Source organism: Lichenostomus cassidix, chromosome Z (genome assembly GCF_008360975.1).
Source record: "Lichenostomus cassidix isolate B80296 chromosome Z, HeHo_3.0, whole genome shotgun sequence".
NCBI lineage: Eukaryota > Metazoa > Chordata > Aves > Passeriformes > Meliphagidae > Lichenostomus > Lichenostomus cassidix.
Genome location: NC_139511.1, coordinates 65043361 through 65057461, shown reverse-complemented (window position 1 = coordinate 65057461; position 14101 = coordinate 65043361). Strand labels below are relative to the sequence as shown.

Sequence of the window (14101 nt, the reverse complement as noted above, 5' to 3'; positions counted from 1 at the left end):
ACAGTAACTCTTGACAGTAACTTGACAGCGCAAAAGTATCAAGAGGGGGGTATAAGATGGCAATGAATGAAGAGGAGTGTGAATCTCTCCAGCGCTACATCCACGTTACCTTAAACCTCTGGATGGCCTCCTGATGGGTCAGTCCTTGTAGAGACTCTCCATTTACTTCTAGGATTTCATCCCCTGGTAAAAAGATACAAAAAAAAAAGAATATAGAGACTGTAAAGGTTTAAAATGTCTTCCCTGAACATGATGTGACCCACTACTATGAGGATTCCAGTTAACTATTCAATAAAAAGCCTTTTATTGTTCTCAATTTATTTTCACTTGTACTAATATCTCTACAAGTTACTAGTGATGAATTACCAGAGTAAAAAATTGTTCTTCAGCAGAGATCCTTAACTTGGTATTTCACAAACAGGCTGAAAATGCTACGGATTTTAACTAAAGTCTGAAAATAGATTATTATGACATGAAGTCCAAAGGTACTATAAAACTGCCTTTCTTTTCTAAGCATTAACAGGAGAAATGAGGAACTAAGTGAAACACTATAGCACATCACTTCAAAGACTGTTCAGAGAAAACTAACCTTGCATCCATGTGCAGAAAGCAAATGTGCTCCCTTACTAAATGCCTGCGGACAGAGAAGCATGTAGCCCACACACTGTGATAGCAAATGTCTTTTTCACCTCAAGGAACATGTCCTGTCAGATTTCTACCAGCTTCCAGGCTCTGGCTCTTACTACTTACACCCAGCTGTGTTATCTACCTTCATTTTATCAAAAGGAGGGTCAGCATGATTCAGATCCACTCCCTGCAATTATAATTGTGTCTGTGCAAAATTACATGGGGCAATATCATCAGCTAAGTCTAGCCCTCCTCTCCTTTCCTAACCTCAGTAAAGAAAAAAAAGAAGAGTTTGCAAGCTATGAATAGCCTGCAGATGATTGCTGGGTTTATGGGACAGCTGCTACTTATTGGCTTCCCACGGCAAGTGCACAACCTACATGATGCAGGGATGAGAGCTTCCCCCTGGCAGCAAGTGTGAGAGTTGGCACCAAACACAGCCTCAAATACAACAAGTGTGATAAGACATAGAGAGGGGAATGATGATATGAGAAGTAACACAGGAGCAGCTTGAGAGAAGTAATACAGGAGCAGCTTTTCATAGAAGCAAAGTAATAAAACCCCTGCAGAAGGGCTGTAAACCACCACTCCAAACTCATGGTCACTTTGTATTTTCAACAGTGTGTTAAGAGTCTGTGTGTCTGACACAGCACTCAGACCAAGGTGCAGCACACACAGAGCAGGCTATGCATTCAGCTCAGAGACCAAGACTGGAAAAGCAGTAATGAAATCTAGCTACATCTCCTTCTCTAACCAAGGTGATCTTACTGCCAATCCCATCCTTTTTTTTTTTTTTTTTCTGGTTATGACTCTTATTTGTCTTGTCAAAATAATACCAGGAAGCTCAGACAGCCTCTCCCAATCACGTCCCTGTATATAACTCCTTCTCAGGCCAGCATCTTTAAGCTGGATGTTGTTTGCTGTTTATATTTCCCTGCTGTCATTGACCCTCTCCAACTGAAAAATTGCAGCTTACTGTCTGGGCAAATAAAGTTCTTGAAAGAGAGAGGGGAAAACAAAGTGGCCACCACTATGCTGTAGTTTCTCCTTCTCAACATGCAATATAATCAAGTTAAATGCTATGAATGATCTTCCACAGGATGAACAAACAGGGTATGTTACATTTTCCATAGCCTCTTGCTGCTGGCCAGGTGCCTAATAGCTGTACTTGAATTTTCCTCCTGGACTGAAATAATATCCCATTGTGGTCCTTTATGTGAAGTTGGATTCTCTCTACCATACCTTCTTTAAGCCTTCCATCAGCAGCCGCTGCTCCATTTGGGAATATAGTCTTCACAAAAATTCCCATGCGTCCACGAGCAGAATCCTGACCTCCCACAATGCTGAATCCAAGACCCTACAGAAAAGACAGGAGAAGACACAGCTGGCACCTTACTTTATTATCACCTATGTGAGAAAGACTGCCAGTAATGTACAAGACAAGGGAAAGATGAAAACCTAAAACCTTCTGATGAATTGCACTGCCATCTTACTCTGTCCTTCCATTTCCTCATTTACTTTCACTCTATTAACAGCACACTTATCAGCCCAAAAAGCAGCAGCAGGCACCCTAAGCTGATATAGCAAAAATTCTACTTGGAGATTATTTTGGGTTTTTTCAAAAGGCTGGGTCAATGGCTTTCTCATTTTAAAAACAGCAACACATTCCTTTTAAATAAGCAGACAGTAGATTCCTACCCCTGAGATCTATATCCAGGATTAACTACAGGTTTCTCTTATGCCACAGATCCTACATTTCCTCAGGAAGAAGAAAAGCTTCAGAACATGACATAAGGTCAGTGCTGCAATGTCAGGAATGTAGCTGAAAGGGGAATGGCATGTGGGGGCTACCACTCACATGTACATTTTTAATTATTCTGGAGACATATATCATGTTGTATTTAAATAAATCTACATCAAGAGATTCCCCAGGGCTCCATCCATTATCTCTTACCCCTGCACTACCCCAGCTGGCTATGGGACCATCTTGCAAAGCTGATCAGAGAACTGATGAACACAGCAGAACAAACCTCTCCCCCTTCTGCTATTTCCCAGACAAATCACTTCCTTGACCCACAACCGTTTCCCATATTTCCCCTCTTGTTACTGCTGTACATGCATTTTAGAGAATAAAGAGAAAAGCCACTACCAGGTGGACAAGGGAAGTGGAAAACTGTTGTGCTTTAGTGATCTGAAGCCATGGACATTATTATTGCCTTGGGCAGTGCTCTCCAGCTGAGGGATGCTGCCAGGGCAAGCACTGTGTTTACAATCCAATACAACAATCAGATCTTCTGTTTCACTACGTGAATATACAGCAGGCCACCACAGTTACAACCTTCTAGTAATTTGATAAGACGTAACTGATTTCTGGAAAGGAAGCAACTCAGCTCCCTTGTGCAGCACAAAGTAACTCCACTAACTGTTCAACCCTGCACAATTATCAACTGCAAATCAACCTAAAGGAAGCAGGCAGCTCCTAGTACTCCCATGCCCAGACACAGTAGTTCTCCCCAAAGCTCCATGGGTGGGTTGGAAGAAATATGTCTGCAAAAGTACAGCAGTTCCTACACTAGCTCACCTTCCCAGACAAGCTCTGCCACTCCACAGCAGGAAGCCACTCCTTGCAGATCTACCTACAGATGAAAAACTAAAGGCAAACACTTGGCTCCCAGCCACCAACACCCCAACTCTGTAGAAAAATGTTTCAAGTCCCAGGTCTGCACAGGGACAATAAAGTGAGAGCTACTGCACAAACTGTACACGGTGCAATCCCAAACAGAGGAGATCACCCAAGATGTGGGTGGAAGGCACAAAAAATGGCAGCTACTTTAGGTGGCTCATGATCACTAGAGTCTACATTCTCCCAGCTGCTTCCTAAAACCTTGGAGCTAAGTGCAGAAAGGCAGGAGAGGGTGCTTATCCCAGGGGGAGAAATAATGTAATTTTATGAGAAAAACAGAGTTAAAAAATAAGTACATGAAAAATGAGGAAATATTTGCTTGTCATGAAAGAGCTGAAGCTCCTAAACCAAAGAAAGTTAAAGCAACTGTGAGTCAGTCTACCCACAGAACTCACTAACTCTTTGCTAAACATAACGCACGACAAGGAATTAGTTTTGCATTTGAGCTTGAAAGTCAATACAAGTCTTCTTAGTCCAAAACAAATCCATCTGATGACTTTAAAGAGAATTTCACAAAAGGACATGCATATTTTTAGCATATTTAAATGACAGTGCCAATAGTAGTGTGGATTTGATTAGGGAAAACAATATACACCTAGGTTAATGCTTATCTATTTTTCCTTAGCATTCAGGCAGCTGGTTTCTAGGAAGTGTGTAAACACATTATTGGGGGAGAGGACTTTTTGACCCATGGAATTCAGTGCTCTCAGAGAAGCAATCAGCCAGGAACCTGTCTTTGAGTTTAACGCTTAATTTGCAGTAATTTATCTTTTTAAAAAACGTATCCAGATTCCACAGAAGGAAAATATGCTTGTCTATAAATATACATCTGAACAGGTACTGTTCTGTAGCTGCACCGACTTTGCATAAACATACATATTTAGAGATCCATCATTAATATTTGATATCTCAGTAATGGTAATGGCAAGATGCACCATACCAAAATGAAAGCCACCCTGTGTCAAGTGCATGACACAAACATCGCGTCCTCTGTATTTTGCAGGTGTAACTTTGGCATTTATGTTTGGAAATGGGATTTGTTTATCTTTAGCATTATTAGTGGGTACCTTGAGTGCAGCTGGAAGTACAGGAGACACCTCTTAAATGCCAGCTCTTGCTACATGTGAGAAACATGCAGAAATCCTCACCTTGCCTTGCCCTTTCATCAGGACGATGTTGGAAATGATGGACGGCTGGGTCAGTCTCCATGGAGATTCCACTTGGGCAGCACTGAAGGAACGGGTAGATTTCTTCACGATGTGATAGTCCTAACATCAACAAACAAGGATAATTGCTCTGATTGCTTGGCACAGATACTGAGGGTGTCATACTGGGAAAATTGCATGTGTTGGGGAAGACGGATGCAACATCTTATAGATACACTCAGGGAAATGTTCAAGGGATGATATCCCAGATCACTACAGTCTAAGAGAACCTTGCCACAGTAATTTTCCCACATTTCGCACAGTGGAATCACTTTGAAATGTATCAGTCACAATTTAAATTAAAAGGATTAAAGGTAACCTCATGATATACTCAAGTCCTTATTTGCTTTAAAAAAAAAAAGGAGAAAGGAAAGGAGAAGGGAAAGGCCTACATTTTAAAATAATTAAAATAAAGAGCATTAGGACTTTTTTTTTTGTTAAAGTCCTCAGATCTCTAGAACTGCAGCTCTTAAGATGAACAACCTTAGGACCTTGTGGCCACAAGCAGTACTTCCCTTCACGATGCTCAAAGAAGTTCTCCACAGGTGGCCACCACATCCGATTTTGGTGTCCAGGCCTGGTTTCAGTCCCATGGTGTCCCCATGTGATCCTGTTTCATGACCCTTGCTCACTTCTATGAGCCCCAGACAGATGCCATAGGAGCACAGTGAGGTGCTCATGGCCAGTTCTGCCTTCCCACTCACCTGTCTGGCTCCTGCTGACTCCAGCTGCTGGGGCAGAGAGTGCTTTCTTCCACCCCGGGAATATTTCACTGCTATTTCATAATTTGATTCACCATTTTCCACTGTCAGCTCATCATCTTCTCCCACAGACTCCAAGCGGGATCCAGCACCTAGGGAAAACCACAGAAACACATCCTGCAAACATCTGAGAGCTGCCTTAGCCTCTCTCACCAGCAGGCAATAATCACCTCCTGCAAATCCCAACCTAAAACGCCTTAAAACAATGCTATGAACTTCCAAGCTAGGCAGTTAGAAACCAGTTTTGATCACACCCTACCAAGACCTTTTCCTGCTGTCAGTGATACTGAACCCGTCGTATTAAGGAAAAGCAGAAGAAAATTGAATCGGTAGCTCAGGGACAGGAAAGAAATTCATCTGTTCACACCCAATGGCACTTGCCAGTGCACTAAGCTCTCAAGCTTCATGTATTTAAAATTAAAAGACCTGACACTGCAGGAGTATTCATTTCTAGAGGTGTCATGTCACTTTGAGGGAATTTTTTCTGGAATGGAAGAAGTACAAATGTGCCCAAAAAATGCTATTTTCTTTCCTTGTGGCAACAAACCTAGCTGTCTTAAAGAGAGGAGTGCAGAGTTCACATAAGAAACAGAATTACTTGTCTTGAAGGACATCCTGTAATTAGCCACAGAGTATCCAGCTCCTCACACCAGGGTTCCTCCAATTCTCATTTTCTCCAAGGTGCCTGCAGAATCCCAAGTCACAGCAGCTCCTGCACATTTATCTTTGTCATTTCCCCACCACACAGGGGAGGGCCATTAACCCCTGTTTTACAGATGAAACCCTAAGGCAGCGGCCAAATTTGCACAAGTGGGATTTCATGACAAGACTTTAAGATTACTTTAAACCAGCCTTATGTTGGAGCTGCCACAGAGAGCAACAGCCCTGACTTCCTTTCATCCTCACTGCCCTATCTATACTCCAGGAACAAGGAGTCATGGGCTGAGATAGACACTCTGCAAACTTGCCCAGGAGAGCCCCAAACATGTTTTCTGTCACCTCCTCCTTGCCTTGAGGCTGCCCAAGCATCACTGCCAGTGCCAAGGAAGGAGGGAGCACAGAGCTGGGGCAGCTGCTTTTTTTTTTTTTTTTTCACTCAGCATGAAAGCAATTCTGCTGATGCATCCATACACAGAATTTGCACCCACTGCCCAGAGTGCAATTTAAACCTGCTCCCTGCTTCGGGGTCTGAAATTACCTTGGCTTTCAACTCCCCTTCCCCCAGCACCCAGGCTGCTGCTGCTGCACACAGACAGGATAGCAATCTTGGCAGGACCCAGCATGCTGGCATTCCTTCCCTCCCTGGCACCTACAACTAACCCTCTTCCATCACTTCTCCCTCCCTACACTTCTAGAAGAACATTTGTAATTCTGTGTTTTCTGCCTGTCTCCAAATGCATCTTCCCTTCTCTGCTGCAGTCCAGGCTGGAGGATGCTCCAGGCTCACCCACAGCCCAACGGTATCAGCACCCATGGGAACAGGGTCTGGATTCCCAGTGAGCCACCAACTTACAGCCTCAGGGGCTACCGGCAGAGGAGTTCCCTGGAGGATGCTAAAAATACCTCAGTAATTGGAAATTAAGGCAAACACAGGAGGGACAGAGCCTCAGAAAGCATTAGGGGTGAGAACATGATCAAGCCCTGCACAGAGGTTACCGTTAAGACTTTGGGACAAAGGAACAGAAAATCTGGTGATTAGTCACCATAATGGGCATTTTAAGCAGAGCTATCTTAAAATACACAGACAATGCAAATGGTCAAAAAAAAAAAAAAAGAGAAAGAAGGAAACAAACAACAAGAAAAGAAAGATGTTTCCACACTTTTGCATAATACTTTTGTTCCTACAATAGTTCAGCTCAGGAGGCTGAATGCAATTATCTTATAGATGGGATTTTCCTTCCAAAATAAACTAATATGATCTCGAAGGAATCCTATCTCACTTTTAGAGAGCTAAAATAAATACACAACATTAAAAAATCTACTATTGCCATCTTCTATCAGCTCAGCTTTACCTTGGGACCGACTTCTGTATTTCAGTATGCCACTTGCCAAAGCTGAACTCTGATTGTTTCCTTTGGACACTTCTGCACAAGCTGGATCTTGAGACTTCTCTGTTTCCATCACCTAAAAAAAAAAAAAAATTCTTGTCAACTAGACATGCTGATGAAACTAAGCTGATTTTCAATATGGGACACAAAATTCCATTGCATATCATCTTTGTTTCAAAAACATGTCATTGTATTAAGTCAGCATACATTTGCTGTAAGCAATTTTTAGTAATGCCTTTGGACACTACAGCCAGGCATCTTTTGCAAGACACCAGACAAATGCCCCCAGAATGCATCCAGCACTTGTGGCATCACACTCAGGTACTTCTGCACACATTTGAACAAAATTCTAGCTTTTATTTCCATTTGCGCTGCTCTGCAGGCTTCCAGAGACATTACATCTTTACAGAGAAAACCACTTTTAAAAAGCGTTATTTTATTGTGTCTGCTGAGCACCAGTGCAAAGCTTGATGATGAAAAACTTATTTAACAGAAAGTTATGACAGCTAAGCACTTAGAGAGCCTAGAAATATGTAATTTAAGTTTACAGCTGGAATCACAACCCCCCCACCCTGAATAAATGCACCAGGACAGGAGTCTGTTTACCGACTGCGTTTGCCCAGACGCCAAGTAACAAGGTAAGCAGCACGGCCACATGTCCTCTGCCTCCTGCTCTTGTGTGGTCAGGGAGAAGCAGAGCTGCCCATGGGCAGGCTCTGCCCAGCCCCTGCATTTTGGAAGGTGCTGGTGAACTGCTGGAAGTCAGTTTTAAAAAAACCCCGCCCAAGTAACCAAACACTTGACTGTAAAAGTAATTTCTGCTTCTGCTATTCAATCTTAGAAACGTCAGTCTTTCCCACAACCTGCCTCCCATCCCCCAGTCCCTCTTACACTCCAGCCAACAAAGCCAAAGTTTATCTTTTGTGCAGAGTCTAGACTTCATGATTTCAGTTTGAACAGTAGAAACTTCAGGAAAACATAAAACTGGCAGAAAACAGGAAGCTGGAATGGAAACTGCTTTTTATTCCTCCCCCTTCAACATGAACAGCTACACTTACTTTACACATAATTTGTACATCCTAGCTAGTAGCTGTTGATTTTTCAAGGCATTGCAGCAACTACTTCAGAGTCCACTGCTAGCATCAAATGCTTAGCAGCTCACAGCTCCACATAAACTTAGAACCATCTGATTCATTCATCAGTCTGAAAAAACCCACCGCTTATGATTTGGTCATCCTCATGAAAGACTCATTCCAGAAAACATGTAAGACATCATCAGATTCAAAAACCCACCCAAGAGAACCAAACCATCAGCAATTAGACCACAGCCTAAGTATAACAAACTCTCATTCCAAGAGACACCTGGGATATCCAGAAGACACCGGAAGCATATGGAAATGAGACAGGACCCCATGGAACTCACAAAGATATGTTGAAATTTACCATACAAGTGGAAAAACTCTTTGTGAAGTGAGGATGCCCCCATTGTAGAAGGGTAGAAGTCACTTGCACAGACACAGAAATCACATAGCTGGGGGTTTTACAGGTGTACAAACCAATTGGTGCACAAAACCAGTGCTATCTCTGTGGTGGGGAGATACATGAAGCACAGGGATGAAGAAAAACAAGACAAATGTCTCCTGAAAACAGCCACTTTTGCTGGCATGCTGTTTAACGATCATAACAGACAGGGATGGGTCCAATCTGACTTTGCTGGAGGTGAGCACAACACAGCTCAAGTCTGTAGCTGTAGAGTTTGGTTTCTGCAGTCTGCATGGACATGGGCAGTTATACCTGACAAGACCACACAGCTCCCAGCCCAAAGCTACACCACTTCCTCCAGCACAGAGGACGGGGAAAAATTACTTCATTTGTAGCAGTGCACAAAGAGATGCTGAAATCATCTCTGTCAAGGCAAATTTCCACCCTGAGCCCAGGCTCAAGGGTGATATATTCAGTACATCTTGTGCCTCAACTACATGAGGATTGAGTTTGGTTTGTTGCTGACATGTTGGGGTTTTTGCTGCTTTTAGTTTTGACTGTGTCATAGGAGAAAAGTACCAATGCATTCTGCAGCTACATACATTTTCATCTAGTGGGGTGGGAAGAAAAACAGGACGCAATTTCCACTGGTATTAAAACTGTGCACCCCATGCTGTCTTCCCCTCATGGCAATCCTGGAGCCTGTGAGCCTACAGACATCCAACCCCCATGTATGATCCACGGAAGGTCACATGTGTGCAAACACCAATGCTAGGGAAAGCCTCTAGACATTCTCAGCATCTTTCTGAAATTATATTTTATCCAACTAGGCTTCAGACTACAATTAGGAAGTAAAAACATTTAAATTATCTGTGTCTGTGGGGTTTTTTTTTTATTTTAGCAGAAGTATTTTTTCTGACACTAATTATAAACACACAAGGGAAGACACACTAACATTTGCAATGAGTAGATATTCTTTAAGTTGAGTTTGCCTAATGAACCACTAGGAGTTTTATCCTATTCAGAAAACACTTAGAAATCTGATCTACAAAGCTTGCAAGAACTCCCCAAAGGCGTGTGTCTGTAATCTTTGGCTCTCTCATAACTTAGACAAGAAGAAAAACCCAACTCCACCTTATCCTTCTGGCCGTGAACATATTGCTTTACTGTCTCGAGGTGGCTGCCCAGATTTAACCATGCCATTTTAATTTTCCTCACTTTCAAGGAAATGAAGCTTATTATTTCAGTCCTGTAGGTCTCTTATTAAACTAAACCAATAAATCCTGCCCAATGCCGTCCCAGCGTTAAGGACAAGGGGAGCTTTAACATGCACAGTAGTTTGAAAGGAGATCTAAAAATAGAGCCCATTTTGCCAGTTCATTAAGTAGCTCTGGGATCAAGTGACGGTGACATCTCAATTGATTTCAAAGGAAACGGCGCTATCAGGGACACATGGTTCTGGCACTGCACCAGAACGAACAACTGCCCTCGGAGTCCTCGCCTGGGCAAAGCTCCAGCGTGACCAGGCTCTTAATTAGGCGAGATGAGGAGCAGGATTATGACAGTCTGCATTGTTTAACCGCAAACAGCTTGGCAATCCCTGCCGATCTACAAAAACAAGACGGCACGCAGAGGTTGATACAATTTAATAAGCAAACTGCTTTTCTGCTGCCCTTGCAGAGCTCCTCAGCTGCTGCCTTTCCCATCAGCGAGCTCACCCGAGTCCCCACGGCACAGCCTGGCTGGCTCTGCCGAACAGCACTAGCAGCATGCAGGCCAGCTTATCCTGGTGGTTTGGGAATGAAGCAGTGAGAATCAGGCTGAGAAGTCTGCAGCAAATTCTGCTCTACCCGCACTGGCAAAGCGAGTCCACCAGCAAGACCACTGCCCTTTCTCAGAACAGCTATGTGAAAGAGGAATGGCTGTGTCCCAGCACAAACTCCATGGGAAAATTCCACATCTTCTCTCATCCCATTCACACTCTGTCCTGGTCTCTGGCCACCACAGTTTTTCCTAAGACAGCACTACCCAAACATTTAACCATGAACTGCCCCAACACCACTTGTCTGTGGGGAAGCCACCAATGGGACTCCACCAGGAGACAGCACAGACCCTTCAGAGCAATGTCCAGAACACCCAATGCAAAACTTCACCTGCTCCCTGTACAAAATCATTCTTCCTAGTCCCTCGAGACTAGCTGATGCTTTAAAGCCTTTAGCCTTTCAAAAAATTTTCAAGATTTTCTTCCAAGATCTGGCATAATTCTAGCTGTTTCAGTTATTTGTGCAATTACGTATTGCTTTATGGGGCACAGCATGCTTTAAGCCTTAAATGTATCTGCTAGGCAGGGAACTCAACATGTCTCTTTGCCTTGCACAGAAAGTAAAATACCTTCACTTTTAAATTAGCTCTTTTTCACTTTAATTGAATCCATCTCACAGATAAATTACAAACTGCAGCACTATAATTTACGAGAATTAACATTGCAAGTGATGCAGAGGACATGGATTTTCTGATCTTGGACAGCACCGAGTTTTCCATGCCTTACTGCTCTGTTTTAGGGCATGTACACGGCTGCACAGATCCTAGAAGGAGGCTGATGAGCTGGAACACGCTGCATCAGGGGCTGCAGCACCCAGGGGCATTTTTCCAAAACACAGCACATCCTAACAGCCAGGGAGCTCCCTCAACTGAACCACGGGACTCACAAAAAGTTCACATTAGATCCAGACTTAGCAATTTTTGATGCAAGCTAGAGGACTCCCCTCTTCCAAAGGGCACTGCATTGCTGCTCTCCCCCTCTCATGACACAAAAGCAGAGAACCACTTTCTCTGTGGCTCTGGGGAACCAGGGATGGAAGAAAAGAGAAGTAACATCACTTCCATGTCAGCACTGATTCAGTGCCTTAAATTGGCACCCCAAAAAAAACCAATGTCCTGGTTTCTCCCCCGGTGCCAAGCTGACAGGGCAGACAGCAGTTTCACACATTCACCAGGGAGGCCCCAGGAGGACTCAAATTTGGCCTGTATTTAGCAGCACTGGTGACACAATGCATCCACTACCTTCCTTAGCAGCTTGCCTGGGAATTACCTGTGCTGGTACCACCAGGAGCAGCTCGTACTTCCTCCTGCCCAGCCAAAGGAGACAGGAACCCAAGGCCCCCTTTACTTAATTTTAAAGAAAGTGTTGAAAAACTCTTGGTGCAGCAAAAGATCAGGAAATCTGATAAACAGTCAAGAACTGGAGCTGCCCAGCTTTCTGAATAGGTGGAAATGCCAAATAAATAAAACAAAAGCTTTTAAAGTGTTCTCTAAGAATGTCTAGTCTTCCACTTTACCAAATGCCTGCACTCAAAACCAACCCTAAGCCTTCAGTATAATGCAGTAGTTGCTAAAGAGGGAATTACTATTCACTTCAAGAGGCACAAAACCCCAACAGTTGTTTTTGTGTCTCTTTCAAAATCTACAGAGTAGTCACACACAAACCTGCACATGAAACAAAACCTGGCATTCATCACCACAAAGCCAACAGCAATATCTGCCCATGCACACTCTGTAAGAAATGTACAATGGCTGATCTGAGCTACTTTCATCTTCCAGAACATTCTATTTATTTTTTAAAGACTCTCCAAAACCTTCTTGAATGTGTTTGATACCAGGAGCAACAATGTGTTGACCACTGTTAGAGGATGCTGGCAGGTTCTTGATGTAGCAGGATCCCAGCTGGGCTGGCCCAAATGAGTCACTGGGCAGAGCTGAAGTCAAGCAAAACAGAGTCCATTTTCAGATTTCCAAAGAGTCACTAAAATTATTAATAATGTTTTGAAGAGAAAAAACTTCCAGAAAATATCCTCTTAAATAGGAAGAAATGCAGGAAATGGCTAACACAGCCAAGTTTTCCAAGAAACACATATCACAGACAACACATGCCTTGGAAACGGTAAGATGCTCCCAGCTAAACAGTTCCCAATCCTTTTTGGACCAGATTACTCTTCTTCTGCAGTATATTATGATTGTCACTAGAAACAGCTTTTGAGTGAAAGGAAATCAAATGCACACAAACAGATTCCCTGCTGTTCTCTTTTTTATGCTGTATCCTTTTTTCCCCCAGAACATCAAAAAAAGCAGGACACATGCTTTCCATGCAGTTTAGTCACTGCCCACGAGATGTCTCTATGTGCTGCAGAGAGATCCCAGAAGACCAGTCTTAGAAAACAGCAGAGGCCTAAAGGATTCCATGATCCGGTGACAAACATGGAACTCAAGTAGTATGAAAGCTCATTCAGCTACTCCATTATTTTGTTTAATACATGCTCAGTTCGTGGCTTAGCACAAATCTGGAGCATTCACATCATGACAAACAATAAATTGCTTATGTTATTTTTCTTTCTTTTTTTTTAAATGACAATCTTCTAATTCCCAGTGAGGGACAAAACATGCAATAATCACTCCTCAAAATAAACAACCCTCCTGAGAATGAAACAAGACCTTCTTAATACTGACATCAACCAACAGCTGCAGAGAGCATTCCCATGACGCCACTGGTGGGAGCTTTGGATCTCAGCTCCAAAATGGCATTTTATACCATCCTAAGTATACAAAAAGATATGGAATATGTAGGAATTAAGTGTCTTTCACACCTGCATATTCAAGGATCTGAAGCCTCAAACATTCTAGAGGCTGCATGACACATCTCAAATGAGTTTTACCCAATCCCAACCAAGACTGGACTGTGTACATGCTCAAAAATTTGCAGATGTGGTGCTGCGACATTCACTAACTCTAAAATTCTAGAGCCTGTATCATCCTTCTGCTAATGTATGTGAATTGCATGGCTGTGACAGCATTTCTCTTGTTCCAGTGCCATGAGGGTGTTATTTTTAGCTTGTTAAAGGCAGTTCATCTCCTTCAAAACTGGGCAGTTATCCAAACAGCCAAAGGAGAGACAGGCTGTACTGTATCTGATACTTTATGGGAAAAGCCCTCATTCACAAAAACAAAGACCATGCAGAACCTGTACCGTAGATAAACTTGTGTTTCTATGACTCTGCTGACTCGGCTTTCAAATATATCACACGGGAAGAGCAAATATGTAATGCTGGGCCTTGTCTACACTGTTATTTATGGTCAAGTCAGAAAGGTTATCTTCCACCAGCCCAAGCAGCAGGAGGTATTTCACATATTGTAGACTGAATCACATCTGCAGAAAACCCTTCCAGTACTGGCCCCCGGGTAAAAGAGCTTTCTCTGGTCTTGCCTTTAAGATGGAGGCAGTGGAAAGAGGCCCCAAAGGGC

At 43.1% G+C, this 14101-nt stretch overlaps 1 protein-coding gene across 3 annotated transcripts in view; it reads right to left on the bottom strand.

Annotated features, from left to right (window-relative positions):
- The window catches only part of PDZD2 (PDZ domain containing 2), a 201946-nt gene that overhangs the window by 31922 nt on the left and 155923 nt on the right, over window positions 1-14101 (bottom strand). For all 3 annotated transcript variants that reach the window (XM_085043523.1, XM_085043524.1, XM_085043525.1), the window contains 5 exons: window positions 7289-7400; window positions 5220-5368; window positions 4459-4578; window positions 1870-1984; window positions 110-183 (listed from right to left, as the gene is read on the bottom strand). In XM_085043523.1, the coding sequence (XP_084899649.1) occupies window positions 110-183; window positions 1870-1984; window positions 4459-4578; window positions 5220-5368; window positions 7289-7400 (570 nt within the window). The remainder of the gene's footprint in view (window positions 1-109; window positions 184-1869; window positions 1985-4458; window positions 4579-5219; window positions 5369-7288; window positions 7401-14101) is intronic.